The sequence below is a fragment of the Lissotriton vulgaris genome, chromosome 7 (genome assembly GCF_964263255.1).
Source record: "Lissotriton vulgaris chromosome 7, aLisVul1.2, whole genome shotgun sequence".
Classification (NCBI taxonomy): domain Eukaryota; kingdom Metazoa; phylum Chordata; class Amphibia; order Caudata; family Salamandridae; genus Lissotriton; species Lissotriton vulgaris.
Window position 1 is genome coordinate 373033227 of NC_141695.1, and position 25981 is coordinate 373059207.

Below are 25981 nucleotides of genomic sequence, written 5' to 3' on the forward strand. Positions count from 1 at the left end.
CCAGCAAGCTAGAGAAGCAGGATTGAGGAAGATAGCCTATTGGTTAAACAGCCATGACTTAACGTCCTTGCGAAATTTGAGATAGCAAGGTTCTGGCGTAGGTAAAGGGGAAGAGAATTTCAAAGGGAAGGAGCCAGGTAAGCAAAGGACCGTCCGCCCATTCTGGCCTTCTTGATCCTAGGTACCTGAAACCTGTGCTGGTTGGCTGAGCGGAGGGCGCTAGAGGGACAATATTGTTGAACTAGCGTTCTAAGATAAGATGGGGCCCAGCCAGTTTTGATCCTGTGCATAAAGCATAGGGCCTTGAACTTTGTGCGACTCTCGATGCGGAGCCAGTGAAGGTTCCCTAAGAAAGTGGATGTAGAGGATTTATTAGGGAGTTTGCAGAGTAACCTGACCGCTATGTTCTGCACCGTCTGTAGTTTACGAGTTACTTCTTTGCAGGCACCTAGGTTAAGAATATTACCATAGTCCAGGCTGGATGTTACTAGGGCCTGGACTACGGTTTTTTGTTTGTCCTGAGGAAGCATCCAGATTATCTTCTTGAGCCACTTGAGGATGGTTACACATGTGGAGGCAACTCTGACCGCATGTTGTTTCATAGACATCTGGTCATCGAAGATAATGCCAAGATTTCGGGCAGTTTTGGAGGGGGCAGGAAGAGGGCCCATTTGAGGCGGCCAATGATGGGAACCCCACAAAGAAGTGTTGTTGCCGAACAGAAGGAGTTCTGTCTTCCCCCGTTAAGTTTTAATTTATTCTCATGCATCCATTTAGCAATGTTGTTCAGTCCTGAACATAGGGAAGAAGGAGTAGAGTGAGGGTTGGCGGAAAGTGAGCAGATGATCTGGGTGTTATCAGCGTAAGGATAAATGGTGAGCCCAGCTTGTTCCACAATAGTGGCCAAAGGTCTAACATACAAATTAAAAAGTAGGGGACTCAAGATGGAGCCCTGAGGGACACCATATTGAGACTTGTGTGTTTTGGAAGCAGAGGTAGTGGAAAAGACTTGGAAAGTCCGATCAGAAAGAAAGCTGGCAAGCCACTTCAGGGCGAGACCAGATCAGAAAGAAAGCTGGCAAGCCACTTCAGGGCGAGACCAGTGATACCATATGACTGAAGAGTGTTAAGAAGGATGGAATGGGAAACCGTATCGAACGCAGCACTTAGGTCAAGCAAAATAAGTGCCACGGTTTCCCCCTTTTCAACCCGGCATTGAATGGTCTCAGAGACACCTAAAAGTGTCGATTCTGTGGAAAACCCTGACCTAAAGCCAGACTGAGATTGATGGAGAATATTCCTGGATTCAACGTATTAGGTTAGTTGCATGTTGATATGTTTTTCAAGAATTTTTGAGAAGACCGGAACGAGTGAGATGGGGCGGAAATTAGATGGATTTTTAGGGTCTGCATTCACCTTTTTCAGTAAAGGTACTATCATAGCATGTTTCCATGCATTGGGGACCTCGGCTTCCTTTAGGGACGTATTTAGTAGTTCTAGAATGAGATTAAGGGTAGAGGGTTCCAGGACGCGTAGAGTTTGTGGGGGAATGGGATCCAAAGGGGAGCCTGATTTGATGTTCCCAATAATATCATGAAATAAGGTGATATTAAGAGGGTCCCAGGTTGTTAACTGCTGAGCGGGGCTACTAAGAGTTTGGTCCGGAGCCTCGTGTTCACTGAAAAAATCTGGTGTGGGCTGTTCCGAAGGTAGATGGGTAGTGGTTGGGTCTCTAAAATCAGCGTAGATGCCATCGATTTTAGAGATAAAAAAGGATATTGGAGGCTTTCACGCAATTATGGAAAGGGCAGCAACAGGTTTCATCTTCCTGTGTCTGTGAAGAAAACGGAGTGTTTCCTTTACGATTTTAAGGACCAGAGTCGGAAATCAGTTCGTTCAATCCCTATAATCGATCATATCTGGGATGAAGGAACGAAAATGATAAACTCCATTTTCGATTCCTGCGATTCTCCCTAGAATAGATTTTAAAAAAAAATTTAAAAATGAAAATAAAAAAAAGTGTAAAGCGCCGGATGATGCTCCTGCTTGCCTATCTGGACACCCAAGACCAGATTCAGTTATTTCGCTGGCGGCCCAGCGGAAATCGCGAGATCCGTCCATTCCTGTAACGGCGCTGCCAGATAAGGATGGGAGACACCTTGATAACATTGGTAAACGCTTTACCACCATGGCTGGTATGTCACTTTGTGCCACAAACTCTTTGGCGATTTTAGGCAGATATGACCGCCAATTCTGGTTGGACATTTCTCCTTACCTCGAATACATGCCTGAGGACAAGAAACGGGAAGCAAAGAAAATACTTTTTGAAGGGGAAAGGGTCGCTTCCGAGATTGACATTTCTATGGATCTAGCCTCCTTGGGTTTTCGTCAACTTGCTGGAGCAGCAACCCTTAGACGGCAGGATTGGTTGAAACCCACAATCTTTCGCCCGGAGGTCAAAACGAAGATTTTGGACATGCCATTTGATGTTGACCTTTTATTTGGAAAACACATAGATGAGGCGTTACAAGAAATGAAGAAGGATACTGACACTGCCAGAGCTCTTGCCACTTTACAATATAGAAAGACTCATTTTCGAGGAGCTAGAGGCAGATGATCATATTCCTTTCGTGGGGGATTACAAAGATACCAAAATCAGGCCAATCAAGGATGATATGGTTATCAATAGCAGCAACAGCAGTCTTGTAGAAATCCCCCTGCTGCCTCTTATAGACAACAGAACAGAAGACGTCAACCTCAAGGCAGGGATTCTGCTAGGAAACATTGACAATCTTTTAGCACCTGCACCAGATCTGCCCCACCTGGTTCACAAGATTCTGAAGGTATCCCGACATTTCAAAAATTGGAAAAGAATAACCACAGACAAGTGGGTTTTGGATATTCTCAAATTTGGGCATACCCTAGAATTTGTCAATCCCCCACCTCCTCATCCACCTTTGAAAAAGCAGTCCCGCATCTTGCTCATCTCAGAAAGGAAGTAAAAACCATGCTTTCGAAAGGAGCGATAGAAAAAGTACCTCGCTCTCAGGTGGGGAAAGGATTTTATTTCCGCTTTTTTCTGATAAAGAAAAAGTCAAGGGAATGGAAACCTTTGATGGATTTAAGAAAGCTGAACAAATATCTTCAAAAAAAATCTTTTCGCATGGTCACACTTCAAGAAATCCTTCAGCTTCTGTACCATGCAGATTTCAGGACAACATTGGATCTCCAGGATGCTTACTTCCACATCCCAATTCACCAAAAGCATCGGAAACTCCTTCTTTTCACTGTGGCAGGTGCACATTTTCAGTTCAAAGTCCTCCTATTCGGTTTACGCTCAGCCCGAGACTATTTACAAAATTCCTAGCTCCGGTGGCGGCTCACCTCAGACTTCAGGGCATACAATTATTCCCATATCTGGACGATTGGCTAATAAAGGCTCCTTCCTTTCGACAGGCTTATCACGCAACGTCCACATGCCTACAAGTTTTTCAATCCCTAAGAATCTCACTGAACACTCAAAAATCAGTTCTTTGTCCTTCTCAAAGAATCCAGTTTCTGGGAGCAATGTTGGATACTATCCGAGACAAAGCATTATTATCCAAAGAAAGACAATCCCACCTCATTTCTCTGGCATCAGACCTCCTAAAAAGAAAGTTCGCTTCTGTAAGGATTATCAAATCTTTCCTGGGAATGCTATCATCAGCGATACTGTTGGTACCTCATACCCGTCTAAGGATGCGGGCGATTCAGGAGGAATCTTTGTTTCCTTGAAACTTGATCTGCAACAAAAAAACTTTGTCAGTAAAATGCCGGAAGGTGATGAAGAAAGAGATGCTTTAGCGTCTCAACTGTTGTTAGATGACACAACTCTCCAACAGAAGGACCCGAATGCTATAATCATTCCGGTCAATGTAAGAAGAACTATAACTATTAAACTTATAGAAAATAGACTATTATCGAGAGGTGGTAGTCATATTTGTGGTAGAGGCCCATTATTATCGGCAGACCGAGGTATTCTATTCATGGATAAATTTTCCAGCAGCAAACGCTGTGACACAAGATTTCCACTATTACAAAATAGAGGAACCTCCAGAGGAATACGCTCCTTCGAGGACGTTGAAATTCCACTAACATACCAAGAGCACCTGCTCTGGTTTAATGGCGCCCTAAAACATCAAAATCACATTACCAGGCTCGGTCCACTAGGTAGACCAGGAGCCACGTGGCTAGTTATTGCCAGCTACACACCACATCCCGACATTGAAAAAATTCTCACCGGGAACTTTTAGCCCAGCTAAAACAACAAATTAAAATACATAGACAATTGGTCCAATATGTCATGCGGACTTCAACAGTCCAACCAGCAATAAAAATTCCACAACACACCCCTCACCAGGGGAACACAAATAAAATCACACCACAGAATATACAATCAGCATTGGCAAAATACCCGCAAAACTGGAACAAATTCCATTCTGGTTAGCACAAAAAATCACTCAAATAGAGGCAGTATTTCCTGATGCTACACCTCATGAGAAACACAGAATTCTGACTATCTGTCTCCCAATGGGGATCGCACCACATGTGGAGGACTGTGACACTTGGGGCACAGTCTTTGCTTCGATTTACACAAAAACACATGGTGTTCCGTCTACGGCGGTTATACCAGACGTACTAAGACAGATTCAAAATAAATACGGTCCAGAACCTGCCTTAACCCTAGGTATGAAATTACTGAAAGATTTTAAACCGGTCTCAGCTATATTATTAGCCAACATAAAAGGATAAGCAGCATCTGAAAGAAACCGACATAGCCGAACAACCTTTTGAACTTGCCAGAATCATAGAAAAATCCTCTGAAGAACTAGGTAGAGATAGTTTGGGTGGGAAACCACTAAAACCCAACTAACTGAAAATCCTGAATATTAAAAATAAACTCAACACTCCAAAAAGGAGTTGGGAGGGTAATAAGCAATCCACTCCCAGAGAAAAATAGTTTCAGTCCAGAGGAAGGTCTCCTCAACGGAGAAATAGATCTCCAGACCGAGGAAGCAAGTCTCCCCAAAGGGAACCCTCTGAAAAAAGATACAACCTTAGAGATAGGGATAACTTGAGAAAACCTGACCGATATCAAGATATTGATACACGTCCCTCTCGATCTTTTCAGACTTCCTCACAGAAATCGGAAAGAGGACCTCAAGTCCAAAGACAAGGAACCTGCTCATCAAAGTAAAAAATTACAATATCCAAAAAAGAAGGTAGCAAGTATTAAAAAAAAACATGCAGAGGATACTGAGGACACAACTGAAAAACGGACTGTGGGCCCAGACAATGCTAGACAGTGCAGCAGAAGTGACCATAGCTCGCAAGATCCTGATGAATCTTCTGGAGACAGTGGACACGAATGAATACATTCAAGTGGAAACTGCGGACACCAGAGTATGCAAACCCCATAAATTATATGAAATAACATTGCGTATAGAGGGGGACAAAACTAGGAAAGTAAGGGGTCTCTTTTGGGACAAACTTTCGAAAGGCTATGACATCCTGTTAGCTGAAAAAGACTGGCCACCAGAGTTTGTCAGGGAGTGCCCTCATGGCGAATAAATGATTATGCCTGCCTTCTCAAATCATATTCCAATTCATAAAAAATACACATTTGCAAGAAAATGGGCAGTGGCCCAAGCCCCTGCTTTTAATAAAAATCATCTAGGATGGGATGAGGATTCTACTCCCCACAAAATCCAGTTAAAAAGTCAACCTACTGCACAAAGGCAGTACCCAGTTAAACAAGAAGCTAAAGAGCAAGTCAGGGAGATCTTAGATCAACTTGAATATCAAGGGGTAATTGAAACCTGCACCTCACAAATGAACAATCCTTTGTTTCCTGTGTCCAAGCCAGACGATTCATATCGTCTAGTTTTGGACTACAGACACCTTAACTCCTGCTGCAAGGCATTTGCAGTACAAAAGTCACACAGTGCAGCACTAATGAATAACATTGTGCGCAAAAAATATAAAACAACATTAGATATCTCTAATGGATTCTTTTGTCAAAACATTGCACCTGAAAGCAGGTATTTGACCGCTTTCTCAACAATGGGGTCGCAAAAACAATTTTGTCGACTCCCACAGGGATTCAAGAATAGCCCAGGATTATTCTCAGCAAGGGTAACAGAGTTACTACAAATATATGATGATGAGGCATTACCTTATGTTGATGACCTCTATATAACAGATGACGACCTGGAGACACACTTGAAAAGAGTGAACACAATAATACTTGGGTTCGCAGCTGAAGGGTATAAATTAAACTTTAAAAAGTCACGAATTGCTCACCGAACTGTCCTATTTTTAGGAAATGAATTATCAAGTGAAGGCAAAAGCCTAGCAGACAACTTCTTAGAGAAATGTGCAGTACTCCAAGCACCAAAAACGCTGAAGAATTTACAATCAATAGTAGGTTTCCTGAATTTCGGAAGAACATACATTCTAAATTATTCAGAGAGGGTTGAACCTCTCTACGAATTAATAAAACCTGATTTCAAACCAATTAATTGGACTCAGAAACACACAACAATTTTAAGATCATTACAAACAGAGATGTTAACTAAAACAAAATTACAAACACGCGCACACGAACGCAACCTTGTAATCCGAGTCATCCCAGGAAGATGCAGATTCACATACCTAACCTCTAATGAGGGAGAAACGGTACCAATAGCTTATAAATCACACTTATACACACAAGCTGAAATGAAATTCAGTTCTACTGAAATAATTCTGACAGCGGTTCAAACTGATGTAATAAAAGAAAGAGCCCTAGCACAAGGTAAACGAATAATAATCGTTACACCAGTACCTGCCCTAGAAGCAGTAAAAGAGCAAGCATTCCAAATGCTAAAGCACTACATCCGAGATGGATACAGTGGGTTAATTCACTTGCTGCATCACACGTAATATACGAATTTGATCCTAATTTAAAAACACAAGAATTTCTCCAATATAAATATGAATGTCCTCTGCCGATCGAAATCCTCCCTCTAGAACATTACAGCTGTATAATATATACAGACGGATCAGCACAACCCGCAGTTGGGGGTAAACATGCATATAGTGCTGCGTGCGCGATTGTTAAAGGTCGTTGGCACGAAGGAAAATTTAGACCACTGGTCACTAAAACTCAATCTCTAGGAGATTGTACAGCTCAGCAAGCTGAACTACTGGCTTTTAAGATGGCGCCTGAAAATACTGATCGCAAATTCCCCACACTAATAGTGTGCGATTCATATTACTGCGTTCAGTCTTACAAGGAATACTTGCAGAACTGGGTTCAAAACGGCTTCAAAGATGCAAAAGGTGGCACAATCAAGCATAAAATGCTTTGGGAACAAGTAGTTCTTTTACAGGAAGAACTACAAAAGACTCACGTGATACATACACTGAGTCATCAACGTGATGGCTTTCACGTTGCGGGGAATTCATTGGCTGATGAAGCAGCGAAGGCAGCTGTGCAAACTGCTTCCGTAGCTGCTATCACACGGTCATAAACAAAAATAGTCAGCGATATAATGCAAGCTGTCAGTGCTTCAGTAAAAGATGATAGAAAAACACTCTCGAAAGGCTTTCCAGTAAAGTACTCATACATTACTGATGCGAATAATGTTCCTTTTGCTCGATTCCCTGGAGTGGGGGATAGGGCAATTCCAAACATGGAACACAGGTTAGGACTAATTTTAGCGGCACACGAAGGGCTCGCTTCTGCACACTCTGGTGTTTCCGCCACAGTATCATTATTAAAACAGAGATATTGGTGGCCACGCATGAGAAAACAAACTAGGAACTATGTTCTAGAATGTGAAATATGCCAAAGAATGAAAGTTTCAACAGTGAAACGACCAGCACAGATGCCCCTTCTAATCTCAGATAAACCATTAGCGTGTGTTTACCTGGACCACTGTGGTCCCTTACAAAGGGATGGCAACTATAAATATATCATGGTCGCAGTGGATTCCTGCACGAGATTCATTTGGATGTGGCCCCAGCGCTCGGCTGACGCCAGAACCGTTATAAAAGATTTGCGAGTCTTTATCGGCACATACGCAATTGGCATGCTACATTCTGACCAGGGTCCTGCGTTTAGCTCTCGAGCTTACAAAGAGGCCATGACCAGCATGGGCATTGCATTGCGGTACTCTTCTCCCTTTCATCCTGAGGGAAATGCTGTAGTGGAAAGAAAAAACCGTGATATAAAGCAATCTATAACGGCAAGGGTATTGGGTTCGGGTGATGGGTGGGTCAACATCTAACAAGTGTCCAACGTAGTCTTAACAATCTGCCAAGAAATTCTCTAAAAGGTTTCACTCCTTACGAGCTATTGTTCGGTACTAGAATGAAAATCCAGGACTTAGGTTGTCAAACTTCAGTGGTGAAACAAAAAACCTTTGATATCAAAGATCGTTTGGCTGTTTTACTTGACCTGAATGAAACCAGAAAAAGTCTAAGTAACATAAAGTTAAAGCCAACGACCACTGAAGAACCACCTGTCCCAGCAAGACCTGTCTGGATTCCAAACATTGGGGATCTGGTCAGAGAAAAGATCGCGGTGAAGAAGGAATTTGGGCCTTCTTACAGAAAAGCAGTCCCTGTCTTAGCTGTCAGCGGAACAAGATCAGTAGTACTACCGCCCCTTGCTGGTAAAATGGAGAACCAAGTTGCATCCATCGACCTGGTAAAACCACAATTATGTGGCCAATAATTAGTAGTAGGCCTAGTTGACTCCCAAGAAGTAGCAAAAGACCAAATCTTGCTACAATCCAAGAGGTTCAAACTGAAAGACTAATCACTTTTGACAAACCTTCAGTGAATAAAAAAGGACTATACAAGAAAGCCATGGAACTTGTGCCTCTTGAAACCCAAATTGCAACAGTTCGTCAAGAAACATCAGTCTACAATGATGTAGCATCAGACTAAGCTATTGAAACAAAGAAAGATCCAAAGACTAATGAAAATCCGGAAGGAATTCCAACAATTGACAGAACTGCATCTGGCTACTTCATCAATTTCGATGACTTTTTTCCGATGATCCAAGTGAGCATGGGGACAAGCCAGCAACAAAAACTTTCAAAAACAAAATGACTAAACTCGTTCATCAACTAAAAGAAACCTATCTGATTTCACCAGGGATTGAATTTTTGATTGTGTTAGGTGTACTTTTCCTCCTACTTTGGCTCATAATGGTTCTGTGTTTGGGAAAATTTATTGATGGAAAATATAGTACAATGGACACAGCAAGTCAGAACATCAGCTTGGTCCTAAAGCCTCACAGATCCTCTCACATCGAGAAAAGATAACTGTCATCAGTGAACATCACAGCCAATCCAATACCGGGTGGGGTAGCATGGGACAAAACTGATTATGAAATCTATGGCCCGATTGAGCTCTTGAAATATCCATATCAGTTCAAGTTTCATTAAGTGACGTTGTGACACCAAGTACTTTCTCTGATGATTGGGACTTTGAAAATATTAATAATATGATGTCAGATTTACAAATGTCAGCTAAATTCATAGAACATGATTATTTGCAGGGTTCATCAAATTATGAAGAGATATATTGCTGTAATCATTTTGCTCATCACTATTTGCATAAATCTGCTCAACCTAGACATGTTTTTTCTTCTAATCAATTGGAACATTGTCCTACTCTGCCAAAAGGCAGCTCGAAATCATTTTATGCGAAATTCAAATACTTCTCAGGGTTTAACAATAGTGATCCAGAAACGTTTTATTTTAAAATGTTAAATAAGACAGGAATGAAAACAATGTTGACAAATACTAAATTGATATGTTCTGAAACATTTTATGAGAATGTCTACATTTGGTTTTGAATTTTGGAAAAACAACATTGAAACAAAAACCATCTGGGGTACAAAAGACTGGCAGGTACAAGGTCTAGAAGCATTATTTAAAGCCTGCATGATCCCAGAACAAATAATATTCCTGAATGACACCATTCAACCAACAACCTGTCTTGGTTTAGCCAAGATAAAAAACTTAAATAAACAGTCTATTCCAAAGCCCATACCTGATAGTAATAGTACTACAGATGTGGAGATAGCCGTATCCCATATTTTACACCAAAACAGAACAAATCCTGATTGGAAAAAATGGTTGATCTGGCCCACAGACACAAATAACTGTCAAGATAGATTCCTGAACAAAATACAGGGGTTCAAACAGACCAGGGTAGACCCAAGATATTCACAGAGACAACATCCAGGGATAGTTACAACATACAGTGTAGGGAAACTATGCCTTTAGTGGCTACAAAAATCCACACTGGCTGAAATTAAGCAGCACATGACTTAACTTAAAGACAGTGCTGACTTGCGAGATTTCATACTGGGGCCTAGCAAACAGCATCAAAAAAGTTTCATATTCGCCGGTATATACACTGCTTACAACGAAGCTTGGAAAGTAACACAAATTGAAACTGCAGAAAAAATACGAGAAATTGATCGTATTAATTTGGAAAAATCACTTTCTGTAGTGGACAATGGGTTAATGACTGTCCTCCAGAATATATTCACTGGACAGCATTGTATCATCTGCTATTGATATAATAGAGCAGGACTTGCTAATGTTACAACATGGTCAGTCCCAATTACGTTCTATTGTACAGCTAGGCTGGACGTTACAAAACTTGCGTTCAGGCTACGTGCCATGGCGTCTAATCAACATAACGTCATTATTTTCTATCTTTAACCTTACTGATAAACAAATCAGTTCGGCACAAAAAGGAGCAGACTATAAGATTCTGAGCTTTGAAAAACTTGAGAGATTACCATTGACAATGTCAGAGAGACCTGTCATTGAATGGATAATACACGGAACAATTACAATTCCAATAACAACTTTCCAGTTTAAGTATTGCCAAAAATATATACCAGCAGACCTGTATGAAAGGTTGGATGAAGGATACATCAAATCGACCTGGAATTTACCTTATACACACAAATGTTAGAGTGAAGGGAAGAAAGAGGTATTTCTTAGTGGTAACAATTGTAAAAAATCACTAAGCGGTATACTTCTGTGTCAAGGTATTAACTTGCATGGAGCCTGCGAAGGTTCGTCAAACAACCTATCGTGCCATCTGCACGGCACCCCTACTACACAGATAGAGCCCTTTTTCAGACAACTATCCAATGGTAGCTACGTTCTAATAAGTTACCACAGCTGTTGTGGCATGGTGCCAGTAAAGCCTATCTCGTAACTGTTACTTCCAGGGTCGTTTGCTGTATGCAAGTATTGTATCCAAACAGCAATCCAGACATGGAGGCCGCAATATGGCCTTATATGAATATCTCTTCTATTTGAATTGATACTTTAAGCAGAATGAAGTCGATTCTTTTACAGACAACTATGCCTTTAACTTCGTCCAAAGAAACGTATGATCTGCAAGTTCCAAGGACAGCGGCAGAGATGCATACCCTATTATCGACAAATTGCCCCGTGCATTTCGTAGAAATGTTAAGCCAAATCTTAAACCTGTCAGATACCAGTGGCATCGCACATGTATTTAAGGCAATTTTTTCGAGACTGCTAACACCCTTCGAAGCAATTCTTGGCATCTTCCCGAATTTTGTGCATTCTCTTTTCGGTGGCCTGCCTCTTATTTTGGGACTCGCAGCAGGAATTTTATTTTTGTTCCTGCTGCTCCGATATGGCAAGCCAAGTCACAGACAAAACTCTGGCTACGATGGAAGAAACGATCCTAGCAATACGATACCGAGAACGTATCACTAAAGTCCTCAGATCGGTCCGGCTAAGAGATCTGAATACTACCTGGTTTCTTTCATTCAGACCAATTTGGCAAAATTGCATCTTACCTGTGCTTCGATGTCTGCTATGCAGAGAAGAATGCGTGTTGGACGTTTGTCTTACACTACCATCAGCAGTACCAATGGATATCAATGCTTTGCTTCATCCGGTAACGACTCATGCAACGTGTTGTCCCCAGCGGTTCCCTATTCTGATGACGGCATTCGTTGAGACTTCACCATTACGATTAGGTGGCTGTGAAGTACGAGATTAAAGCGGCACCAAACAGGTACAACCTTCCGTGAACATTGCTGATCCTGACATCGATGATGGCAATGCATCGCACATATGCACTATTTCCACCTTTTCGGAGTTGGCCCAACTTTCACCTACTGTTGTAGACGCATTTTTTGCCGGCTTATCTGAAGTAATGTTCTCCCCTAACAACGAAAATAATATTTGAAATAGCGAACTCACAGCATTCCCTGAACTCTGAATTCGGCCTTCAGTTTTGATAAACAACACTACTGAAAACATTTGGAACTATTTTTTCCCCTGAAAGCGAAATTTTTTCCACTTCCAAAATATTTACCTTTTTTTTGGCACATAGTACTCTGCTTAAAGTAGAACTATTCTTAGAGAACAGAGCTTCTATTTTTAGAGACAATATTTTACCTCAGCCTCTAGCACATGTACAGTATTGTATAAATATGTGATGAAATGGTCTCAACCTTTTTTTTCTGTATTCAGACCCATTTCATAAATGCAATTTTTGCAATTCATTCAGCCAATATTTATATATGCATTTCCTGAATGATACCACTGCTTAAAAATGTACAGTATAATACTCATTTTTCGTGTATCTGTACCATTTCCAATGCATTTTATGTATTTTGGGGTGGGCTGGAAAACACATGCATACCTATACGTTTATATATTGCTTAGTATTTTGTAATGATGGACATTATACGTGGAGTGGGTGTTGTGAATGTATCTAGGACCCTATTTAAATATTCATGATTCATGCCCTTATGCGGTTATAACCATACATATCCTTATAAAGGCTTAAGAATCATATCCATATTTAGTCATAGCCAATGCAGTTCAAATACGGCAAGGCTACTTCCCTGGACTCCTAGAAAGTACAACGCGTTCTTTAAACAAGCCAAACCTCCAGCGGCCCGGGAATTCCCCCTGCTTTTGTTTTGATTTGTCCTAGAACTCCTGAAAGTCCTGAAGAACGGCCAGTTCTTAGTGACAGTTCTTAGTGACGTCTTATGTCCAACCTTACATCAAAACCCGGCACCTTACATCAAAACCCGGCACCTTTCAAGTATAAATATACCAACGTTGCCTTAAGCAAACACACGGTGGTTGAGAGCAGAGCGGCTATCTACTTGCCCAAAGCCCAGCTGATGCGAGAGCCGAAGGAAGCCGTCCCTCCCATTTGACGCACTGGGAAAGAAGCTGCCTTTTCTCCTGACGAGAAATTCCAGCTCCAGTGTTTCCAGTTACCCTTGCGGGTTGCTGGGAGATAGAGTCCTGAGACCGAGATACAAGACCTCCTTCATTCTATAACCAAGGTACGGAGCTGATTAAAACCTTAAGAGAATTCTTGATTCAGATTCTTGGCAAAAACCAACTTAACTTAAAACTGCAACTTACTTACTCCTTCCCACATATTAGTCTTAGGTCAGGTACACCGGGGTAGGCGTATCTTAGAAGCACCAGTTGAGTATGTTAGTCAATGTTTTTATGTATGTATATATTTTATCAGTTTTAAAGTATCATATGGCTAAGAAACCATATCCATGCTTTCACAGTATTATTTTATAATACTCCTTTTACTGTACGCACTTTACTTCATGATAAGTATTGCAATTGTGGCAATTCATTTCTCTTGTATGAGAAAGAAGACTGCTCAATAAAGAACAACTTTTATTGAAAACGCCCGTCTCTCTATTTCTCTGCACTCTGGTGAAATTAACCCCTTCGACACTCATGACGAGCTGGGCTCGTCATGGTGTAGCCTCCTCAAACACTGATGACGAGCCCAGCTCGTCAAAAAACAATGTAAAAAAAGAATTTTCAGCACAGAGGGGGAAAACGCATAGCAGCCATGGAGTTAAGCATGTACGATTGACTGAGTGAGTGAAATAGCTGTCTATTGTTTTCACACGACTCTAGAGATATACTCTTTGTTCTGAGGGAGCAAAGTTGTCATGTTTATGCGGTTGTCAGAAACGATTCACTTCTTGCCTAATCAGGGAAGTTAACCCCTCCCGGTTCATTCGAGAAAGTTTCTAGTGACCTCTGAGCTCGCTGGCAAACCTAATTAAGTCTAACATAGTCAGTAGAGACCTAGATGACCTCAGTCCTACGTCTACACTGCTGTTTGTTATTCCAATGCGCAGAGCCTATTGGGAATATAGGAAATACACTACAATAGCAATAGAATACTTTGGTTTCTAATAAATGAATATGGTGTTTTGAATTATGCTTCCTTTTTTTCTTTAAATGTATTGATTTGGTTTCTTGTTATGTACAGGACTGATCTTGGCTCAATGAGTGGCTTTTATTGCAACCTGGATGGGCAGCTGGAGATGAACCCACCTGAGCTGGACTTCACTTCAAGTCAGGCGAGTGCAGGGACTCTAGTTGCCATAAAAGAAAACCTGAAAAAGTTTCACAAGCTTCTGCTCGAGCCACCAAAGGTATGAAGTTTGTGTCATCCCCAAGCCACTCCTCTACCAAAGGGGATTAGATTAAAGGACCGTGATGCTCTTGTGCCCTTTTGTGTATGTGGCTGTTTAGTAATTGTAAAAAGCATAGCTGGCTCAGTGGAGTTTGATCTGTGAATCTTTACTATTTAACAGTAGATATCCTAAATTGATGTTTAGTAATATGTTACCTAGGAAAGATAATGACTGTTTTGAGAGGACTAGTTGGTCATGTTCATGTTGAGTACTTCAATTCCTTAATCACATCTCCATTGAATCTTTATAGCATAGCAACTCAAATGGTTATTAAACAGCAAAATGTTGGAAGGCATCTTCTTCTTTTGGAGACATCATGAAATAGTTTTTTTTGCAACTGAGTAAAACCTAAAATGCTCAGTATATGCCTCCATAGTGGCTGGAGTCTCAGTCTCTTAGGATTGCACTTTCAATGAGTTGGTCAAATGGATTTCTTTACACTTTTTGTCAGATTACAATTCTTCCCAAAGTGATCACCAAGTTCAGACTATGCATAGCAAAGATGACAATCATTGCTCTTGACTAACCATGCCAGTCTTGGATTCCGAGCCTTCTACAGATGTACCTTTTACCGCATAAAAGACTGCTGGTCAGGCAGTATCCCTTTTTCAAAATGTCCTGCAATATATTTCATCCCAGCCTTCCATCAGTGGACTTGAATTCTTGTTCTTGAAGTGTTGCGTTATTGACTCTTGAATCTACATGATGACTGAATTGTCATTCTGAAAGAAGAAAACCTTTCTTCCAAAAGTTCTCCAAATGCATTAAAGTGGAAGAGGTTCTATTTTGGTGCATCAGCAAGCAAGCAGACCAGAGAACATGGGAGGAAAAGTTGATACTACCTTATTTTCGTTTGCCAAAAATCTGGTTTGCAGTGTGCTTTTATTAAAGTGTGCATTTTTCTGCGATCACTTTTCACTGCAAGTCTTTCTCAGGCACATATAGTTTCTTGGATGGACTGAGGAAAGTATTTGCTCCAGTTAGACCTTTTCTTCCCCGGAAATTGGATATAGCACTCCCTCTGAATTGATGGGACCTCCCTTGGAGCGACTGCACATGATAGATTTACAGCCTGTTTCCTGGAAGGCTGCTTTTTCGTGGCTAGTGCATCTGCCGACAGAGTGAGCGAGTTCCACACTCTGTGTCCCAATGACCCATACAGGTTTCCATCTTAACTGTGTTATTAAAAATGTACACATTTCTTCCAAAAGGTATTCCTAAATTTCACACCAAACAACAAGAAAATTTACCTGAACCTCAAATTATTTCAATCATATTACTGATATACAATGAAGATAAACAAAAATTAATATGTTCATCTTGGCAATATGTTTTGCCTTTTTATTTTATATCTTTTTTTGAAAGATGATATTGTTGATCATAAAAGAACACACCATCTACTAGACAAAATGTCACATTAATACAAAAACAGTGCAACAACAAATAAATTGTCTCATTGTGCATATAACTACACATATACATTCAAAACATTTAAACACAACCTGTATTGTATCACAACAAAATTATATTAAATACATTTACACACGACGAATGTTATGTCACAAAACAGTGATATAAACATAATTAATCTCATCTAGTTGTCAAAAAATTAAAAAGCTTTGAACAACTAAAAACCCATGAACTTAGAGTATAAATGCTACTAATACTCTAAGTATTCGAGGACTTGAATCAGTTTACTCGTTATTCATTGATTCCAATTTCATTGCCACTTAATGTCATAGCCGACGCGTTTCGAGTTCTGGTTTATGGATTACCGGACTCTCATCAGGGCTGGATTAATCTTTTGTTTAAAGGACTGTTTATGACAAAAAACAAAATATTTTTTAGAAAGCTTCCCCACTATCTACAACGTTCATTTTATTATTAACTCAGTGCATGTTGTTTTACAGTTTGTAAAACTTTGATGTCTCCATTTGATTCCATTATGGTCAAAAACATTTCCTTCTATCGTTGCGGAACAGGCCACACAATTGCCACATTTGTGGTGTCCACAGATAGGCTTCAAATTCCATTGTGTAAGCAGGTCACTCTTTGGTTTAGGGATATAGCTGTCTGCTCTTATTAACTGCTGACCTATACTTAGGTTTTTTTTCATTGCAAGTATAGGTTTTGGCACAGGATGTTCTAAATTTTCAAGTAAATGCCAATTTCTCTAGATGATTTGTCTAAACTTGTTGGTGTGAGGACCGTAGGTCGTCACACAAACAAGTTTGTCCATAGCATAATAAAACGCAACAAAACATTGCATAGCATAACAAAACATTGCATAGCAAAACAAAGCATAGCATAATAAAACACAAACAAACATAGCATAGCATAACATAACATATGAGGTAATATAAATTTTATGGTCATGTTGTGTTCCCTAGCGAGTACCCCACCGACTCCATGTACGAGTTAAAAGTGCATGTAACTTCCCTCCTGTACCAGCTATGAAGACGCAAATACATTTGCGTCCAACGTTAACTTGTCCTCTTTCAGACCCACCATGAATGGGTTTGATGGTCCGTTCCTAAGTATGCTATGCCAACGTCTTTTTGAAGTGTACTCCTACGTTTTTCAGCCTGGCTGAAAGTAGGCCCTGAATCTCTGCCACCGAGCCTCTTTTCTGGCTTCTGACTGCGAGGGCCTCTGCCCAAGCAGCCCCCGTACCCGTGAACTCTGACTTACTTCTAGCACGGCCCTCCGTGCTCAGCTCAGCCTGCTGCCTGCCAAGATTGACTATAATCTTCGAGTTATCTGTTTTCCTCCCCGAAGATACATTCCAGCCTGCTAGCTTCAGTAAACATCCTTCCTCAGCTACAGGGCTAAAGGGCCGACCTGTCTTTATGCAAGTAATTCATAGCCTCTGTTGCCATGCTTCCATGGAAGGCCCCATGCCCCCACGCTTCTCATACAGACACTCAGGCGCTTATACACGCACTCACAGCAAGTATAGAATAGCTTCTGCTCTAGAGACCTTTCTGCCCAGATAGCTTAGTTCCTAAACATCAGATATCAGATATGATAGAAGCACAAGTTGATCTGACATGCCAGACTTCTGTCTCTTTCCGCCAGTGTAAATGTCAAGTCCCCTGCACCCCGTCTATCACACGTCATGCAGCTGCGCGCGCATCCAAGCTTCCGATTTCTGCTGACATTGCAACATTCTGTTAGCACCACCCCTTGGTGCCACCCACTTGCGTCACCTATCAGTGACGTTTCTAGCACACACCCTAGTTCACGCCTAGTTTACGCCTCTTGATGATGTACTAGCACCACGTGTATACTGTTATCTTGTCTTCTCTCAGCTGTTACGCCTCTTACATTGAACATTATGATGTAAATCAAGTATATAAGCTATGTATTGTCAATAAACGACAGCGCGCTCATCTATCCCTTCTGACATCCTGTGTGGTGGTCAGAACATGATATCCTGATTCCTTTATGAGGAATAAAACCCTTAGAAACTCTTACACCACGGACTCTGTTTTCCTTCATTTCGATTGAGTTATTATTGATTAAGTACTTATCTGCATAGAAATTAAGAGAGTAAATTAATTATTTACATCATTTTGGCGCCCGAATAGGGACCCCTCCCCCACCTCACGCGCCGGAAGGTGCGTTGCAATCCGTGTCCCCTGCCATCAGTTAGACGGACCACACGTGTACTGGCAGGATTTCCTGCATCCCCCTCTGACACACGGAGGTGACGAAGACTGCGATCAGTGCCCAGACGAGGCGGTGAGGAGTGCGGAGGATCCCGACCAGAGCCCAGCCGAAGGAAGCAAGGTCCGAGGTGTGAAGAGGCCCACCAGTTTTCCGAAGTTTTCCGAAGTTTTCCGAAGTTTTCCGAAGTTTTCCGAAGTTTTCCGAAGTTCCGAGTCGAGTCCAGTCGAGTTTTCCGAGGCCTTCTGTTTTCCGTGCTTCCCGGTGAGTACCATTGCTGGGTCGTATCTAGACGGGTTTGGGTACGCAAGTCCGGTCTGCACTGTTTTTAGGCAGTGTATCTGTACTGTTTAGCAGTATATAAAGTATTCCGAATTTCTGCACTGTTACAGCAGTGTATCTGTATCGTTGAGCGGTACATTCAGAGTAGGGGGAAGTTAGCTATGTCTTTAAATGTTTCATGTGATTAATGTCGTGGTATGAATGTGATTGTTTTTGTGCATTATTGTGTTTTTTTGTTTAAATAGTTACAGGCGAAATTAAGTATTAAGGATCAAGCATTTCAGTATCAAGTAGGCACAATGCCGTTTTTTAACAAATTAAAGCAGATAGGAACTAGGAAAGGGATGTTAGAGGAAGAGATTCCAATCCCCCCTAGGGACACTCCAGGTAATTTCATGTATAATAAGCATGGCATAGACGCCATCTTGTATCTAGAGTTATGGACAGATTATACCAAGCACCTAGAGGAAAGATACCGATGGCCAGTTAACAGAACATGGGATGCCGAGTGCATCATAAAGGTAGAAGAAATATTACGGAAAAAGAAAGCTAGACAATCTCAGAAAGACGCCATAGAATTTTGGCGTAAGGAATCACGTAAGCGTGCTGATAGAGCACTCCGTAGAGAAGACAGGCTTAAAGAATCAGAAAAGGCCCAAGAAAACGAATTAGTTACTGAGGGAATTCGAGTAAAAGTAGAACAAATAGATCGTATCCAAAATGGCAAAGTGAACAACATGTATCTTTTGGCCGATGGTACCCCTGACGCCATTTCAGAAATACCGAAAAATTTGCCGTCACCATTAGTTCCAACTAAAGTAATGCATAAGACTACTAAAGACATATTCCTAAATTCATATCTCGAAGATGTAGCGCCAGCTTACACCAATCTGCCTGTTCGTGCCCTGCCTACTGACAGGGCCGGGGGTGGTACTGCCCCCCAAGATCACTCTCAGCCGACACCGAAAAAGACTAGTTCCGTTCCGCCAGCTCCGCCACTTCCCTCACCTAAAACTGATCTGCCGAAACCACTTCAATCAGATCCTACTAAAAGACAAATTCAGATACTGACTACACACAGAGATAATGCCCAAGTTTCCGCTTCAGGAGGTGCGACCGCGGGTCTCCAGACCCCGCCACCGACTCACAGATTAAATCTCAGAGGTATGCAGAGTCCTCTTACGCACAGATCCCCCCGTTCTTCTAATTCATCCCGTCTTGATGCACTAAAAGAAAATATGTCAGTTTGTAGATATGATCCAGAACCTGGACAGGACGACTTAATGATATTAGCGTCTTTACGGTTAAGATCTGCTACTGATAGTTTGTTATGTTATGCAGGAATGAAGGAGCGCCTAGATAGAATATATGAGTTCGTTCAAACGGGAAAGGACCCCGACAGTATTAAGGATGCCCTGGAGAAACAGAAAGTTAACATGCAAGCACTGATACTACGATTTTCCATAAATTGTCTAATAAGAGAACGAGACAGGCCCGGAACAGATCAGAGTGAATTAGATGCATTGAACAAGTGGGGTCAAAATATAGCTGATGGAAAACATGACAGACAAAATTGCATAGAGGCCATGTATAAAAAGATAAGGAAAGCAGTGATAGCAGTACACGAGAAAGAGAAAGAAAAGGTTCCCTCCGAGGAGGAAGAAGAATCTGAAGAACTAGAACCGACTACAAGCACTATAGCATATGTAGGTAAGGGAACTTATCTTAGGAAGGGTATCCGTCCAGAAAGCAAGAGAGTTTTTCTCTCTGCCTTAACGAATCCGAATTCTGCTGAGCATCAGTTCCAGGAAACTGATAAACGGCTTCGAGATCGAGTGGGGTACCATGTACTCAATTCTATGGATGAACAAGAATTAGCCCGATCAGCGGTATCATGGGCCGAAAATGCAGACATATATAATGATGACACCGTAGCACAGACATTTCTGAACCTCTCCCCCGACGAACAGAAAGTAGCAGGGGTATATATGATTCAGCACCTTCTCATTAAGTACAGAAAACATTATTCCGATCCAGGTCCCTTACATGAGACACTAGAAGCACTACTGATGGATAGATGGAGAGGCCTAAGCACTAAATTAGTTCAAATAATTCTAGAACAACGACGCAGATATGATACCTTTGTAAGTCCTGAATATGTCCCCGCCCCACCTCCAGAAAGGAAAATGTACCATATGCAGTGCGGGGGTGGTATTGAAAGTCAGAACCCCTTACGAGAAGTACACCCTGTTATGGGTGAGGACAAGGTTTTGAAACGCGTGTATGTGCACACGCCTCTGACTAAATTAGAACTGTTAGAAATGAAGAAATTAGTACCATGCCATGATAAAGACCCTGCAGGTTTCCATAGAGAGCTTAAAGACATGTTATTAATGGGGGACTACACATATGATGATATCATGAAAATGTTGAAAGTATTATTGCCTACGGGTATATTCGAGAAATTAAAGGAAAAGGAATGGGAGGTGGGAGACACAAAGATTGCCTGGGCAGAAATAGAAGACGAAGAGAAAAAACGGGTTCCAGGGTTAGGCCTTGGGGACAAAACTAAAGCATTACCAGGTTTGATAGTACAGGTCCTGCCCAGATTATTGACAACTAGAAAGGAGGATTGGGATGCAATCTCGTCCTGTAAACAGAAACATGATGAAGATACTAGCGACTTTTATTCAAGATTCGAGAAATGTTTTATTATCAATAGTGGCCTCCAGCCAAGTAGCGAGTCGTACCCACATCTTTTTGTATCAAAGTTAGTCGAGAATTCCCTACCGTTAGTTAAAAATAGAGTGTATAAAGTCGAGAGTACATGGCAAGCAAATACGCCATCCCAGATGTTACAAATGTTACAATATCACCAGAATAGAATTAGGGAAGAACAAGATCAGGAACAGAAGCGCATGAAAGACACGAAAATGAAAATGTTAGTAGCCCAGACGGTCCCATCCGACAGTCACAGGAAAGGTACGACCCAGACAAGTCACGCTGCAGCTCCTGTTAAAGGGACATGCAATTATTGCAAGCAGCCAGGTCACTACGTACACGAATGTGCAGTTCTGAAACATAACATAGCGACAGGTAAAACTAAAGAGAGACCGCATCCGCCTAGACAAGACCATAACCAGCATCAGTCTACACAGAATACACAGCCCATGCATGCATCTGCACAGACAGCACAGACCGTAGCAGTACCACAGCCACAGCCCATTGCTGCAACTCAGCAAGTCTCACAACAGATGTACCAGTATGCCCAGTCTGCTTACCCCGAATATTCCCGATATACATGAAACAGCCTAGAGAGGGAAGGTGGCTTGCCTCTTATCGAGATTCCTGTAGATCAAGAAGGTCCTTATGTACACAGTCAAGTATTGGGGAAAGATAGAAAGTTTTTAATTGACACAGGGGCAAGTCGCACTACAATAAGTCATGACGAAGTTCCAGGGGCACCCCTCTCAGGCTCACAAAATGTTTCCCTTGGTTTTTCAGGACAACCTATTGTAAATGAAGTATCAGAACCAGTTCCCCTGGCTGTGGGTCCATTATCACGCGTTACAGACCTGTTACTAACAAAATCATGTCCGGAAAATCTGTTAGGAATTAAAACACTGAAGGCTCTAGGAGCTATAATATGCTGCTCCCCGGAGGGGGTTAGACTCTTTCTGCGGGATTTCAAGGGTCATTACGTCCTTCGTGAGTTTGACGTCAGATTGAAAAATGTACCTGATTACTTGTGGGCAAAAGGCCCAACTGATGTAGGATGTATGCACATTACACCATACCGCGTTACCCTCAAGGCAGGTGTTGTATTACCCAGAATCAGACAATACAAGTTACCACCCGATGCTGTAGCGGCTTTACTGAAAATCATTGAAGAGCTCATTGCCCAAGGAGTGGTCGTCGAGACCGACTCCAATATCTGTAACTCACCCATCATTCCGATTCTTAAACGTACTGATCCCAATGCACCGCCAGTATATCGGCTGGTGATTGATCTTCGAGAATTGAATAAATGCATTATCCCACAGTATCCTGTGGTCCCCGATATATCATCTCTCTTGACTGCTATTGATTCAGAAGCAACGTTCTTTACTGTAATTGATCTCAAGAACGCCTTCTTCAGCGTGCCTATTGATCCAGAGAGCCAATATCTCTTCGGATTCTGTTTAAATGGACGCAGTTTCAAATTTTCGCGCGCACCTCAAGGATTCACAGAAAGCCCCAGCATCTATAGTCAAGCACTGAAAAGACAACTAGATTGTATTCAAATGCCAGTTAACACCGCTTTACTACAATACGTCGATGATCTGCTGATCACCGCACGAAGTGAGCCCGAATGTGAAAAAGCATCACTGACAGTTTTACATTTCCTGGCCGACAAGGGACACAAGGTGTCTCCTTCGAAGCTACAATTCTGTGTTCAGCAAGTTGTGTACTTGGGTCACTTGCTGTCCAAAGTGGGGAGACAGCTCACTCCCGATCGCATTCAGTTAATTGTGAACATGCCGCAACCCAAGACACAAAAGGAAGTGCGGGCCTTCATAGGCCTCACCTCGTACTGCAGACAATGGATTCCCCAGTATGCATTTCTAGCTAAACCACTCATCCAGTTAACGACACAGGAGGCAGCGACTTCGACTGTCCTCCCTTGGACTCAGGAACACACACAAGCTTTTGAAGAATTAAAGAAAGTTTTATGCCAAGCACCAGTTTTAGCGACACCATGTTACAGCAAACCGTTTACACTTTTTGTTACAGAACGTGATGGCACAGCGTTGTCTGTCCTCACTCAAGACCAAGCAGGTTCACATAAGCCTTGTGCTTATTTTTCTAGTACATTGGATTCAGTAGCTCAAGCACTCCCTGCGTGCTTAAAGTCAGTAGCAGCAACAGCGTTAGCAATAAGACAAAGTGATTCAATTGTTTTAGGTCATCAGTTAACAGTTCAAGTACCACATTCTGTAGAGGTTTTGTTAAACAGAACCCAGACTCAACACTTAACTATAGCACGACTGACAGGTTATGAATTAACACTATTCCAGCCACACATAGAAATCAGACGTTGCAGCATCCTGAACCCAGCAACACTGTTACCTACAGTTATGACAGATCCAGCTCCGCATGATTGTATAGAAATAATTAATGCAGTAACTAAGCCTAGACGAGACTTAACAGATGTCCCATTGACAAATCCAGACCTGACACTTTATGTGGATGGTTCATGCATGAGAACAAGTACAGGAGAATTAGTGGCCGCGTACGCCGTGACCACTGAAACTGAAATTAAAGAAACACATCGTATTGACACACTGTCTGCTCAAGCGGCAGAGCTCATCGCTCTGACTCGAGCCTGTATTCTAGCCAAGAACAGAAATGTTAACATATACACAGATTCCCGCTATGCCTTCGGAGTTGTACACGACTTCGGAGTCCTCTGGCAAGAACGAGGTTTTCTGACTTCCCATGGGGCCAAGATCCAACATGGCCCCCTCATTCAAGCACTGTTAGAAGCAATACATTTGCCCTCGGGCATATCAGTCATGAAGTGTAAGGCACATACTAAAGTCACAGATTCTGTTTCCCAGGGTAACGACCTGGCAGACCAGACAGCAAAACATACAGCACTGACTCACACCCAGACTACTGATGTGACAAAGACAATAGTCCAGACCCAGTGTATGGCAGTTAGAGATCCCGCCCTAGATGTAATTGATATCCAGACACATGCTACTCCAGAGGAGATAAAGAAATGGACTGAACTAGGAGGGATTCAGACAGATCAAGGTTGGGTGACGAAGGGAAAATCTATATGGTTTCTCCCCGACTCAATGGTTCAAGTCATGATAAATACAGCACATAGTCCTGCCCATCTTGGAGAGAAAGCCATGTTAGACAGTTTACAGAATCTCTGGTACAACAAACACTTACGAGCAGCAGCAAAACAGAAAGTGCGTACTTGCATGATCTGTTGTCAGTTCAATCCAGGTAAAAGTGTCCCTGTTGAGCAAGGTGGATTTCATCCTCCCGATCACCCTTTTGAAGTCCTCCAGATGGATTATATCCAGATGAATAGCTGTAGAGGATTTAAGTATGTCCTTGTAATTGTTTGTGCTCTGTCCCGCTGGACCGAAGCATACCCAGTCCCAGACTACACTGCTCCGACCACTGCCAGACAGTTGGTTCGTGAATTCTTCCCACGGTACGGTTTGCCCCGTGTCGTGTATTCAGATAACGGACAGCCGTTCTCGTCCGAGCTGATGAGACAAGTTTCCCTCTTGCTAGGATATCAGTGGAGGTTCCACTGTGTCCGACATCCCGAAGCAGCTGGCCTTGTAGAAAGGCATAATCAGACACTAAAAATCCGTCTTGCCAAGATCTGTCAGGAAAAAGGGGTCGACTGGATAGTCGCCCTGCCCGTGGCACTATTCTACATGAGAATGGTCGCCCACTCGAGATCAGGGCTATCCCCGTACGAAGTGGTCTTTGGCAGACCGCCGAATATGTGGGGGACGCCCGTTCCGAAAAAGATCACTGATATTGATTGTAACATGTTGACAGATTACCTTGCCTCCTTGATGTCTGCACTCCAATCATGTCGTTCACAGGTTGCCGCAGCCTTCCCTGACAACACCAATGTAAAGGCGCATGAGGTCCGTCCAGGGGACCTGGTACTCGTCCGGAATTTCGACCGGAAAAGTCCGCTGGAGCCCCGCTGGAAGTCTCCAAAGACCGTTCTGCTTACCACCAGGACCGCCGTGAAAATCGAGGGGAGAAAGGGGTGGGTCCACACGAGTCACATCAAACTATGCAATGAACTAAAAAACGGACTGAAACAGGACTCTGACTCGTCCACCCCCACCAAAGACTGTGTTGAAGCACAAGACGTTACTGTGCCTAAAAGAGAAAAGACTCCTCAAGAACTTTACCGTATGAAGCTTCGATCTAGCAAGTCAGACAGTTTAATTGTTTAAGTCCTCCCCTAGGTGAATCGGTTAAATAGTTTCTGACATGTATCCCCTAGATCGAGTTAGAGAGAGAGAGGAAAAGAGAAGAACATATTGCAAATCACTTCGTAGTCACTGCATAGTGACACTAATAATCATGTTTATTCTGAGTATTCTAATTATTATTGCCAGCATTCTGCTTCCTATGTACTGGCCTATTTTCAGGCGTGAACAATCTGCTTACAATGTCTCTGCTGAACACACTTTTAGTGAACTTCCCGCACATGAACTCTCTTACAGACTTGCGCTGCGCAACAATACATTCATTAGTATGTTACACCATTCCCATCAGACAAATAATGCTACAGACTGTTGGATATGTGGCCGACTCCCTCCCTACCAGAATTACAAGGGAGCTCTGCCTCTCTTTCCGTACCCATTCACTCACAATGGCTCCTGTGGAGCATGGTTTAAAATAATTAATTCTTTA

General features: G+C 42.2%; 1 protein-coding gene across 4 annotated transcripts in view; it reads left to right on the plus strand.

The window, feature by feature from the left end:
- PPP6R1 (protein phosphatase 6 regulatory subunit 1) overlaps positions 1-25981 on the plus strand; it is a 1178344-nt gene that overhangs the window by 301288 nt on the left and 851075 nt on the right. For all 4 annotated transcript variants that reach the window (XM_086930305.1, XM_086930304.1, XM_086930307.1 and 1 more), the window contains exon 8: positions 14374-14539. In XM_086930305.1, the coding sequence (XP_086786431.1) occupies positions 14374-14539 (166 nt within the window). The remainder of the gene's footprint in view (positions 1-14373; positions 14540-25981) is intronic.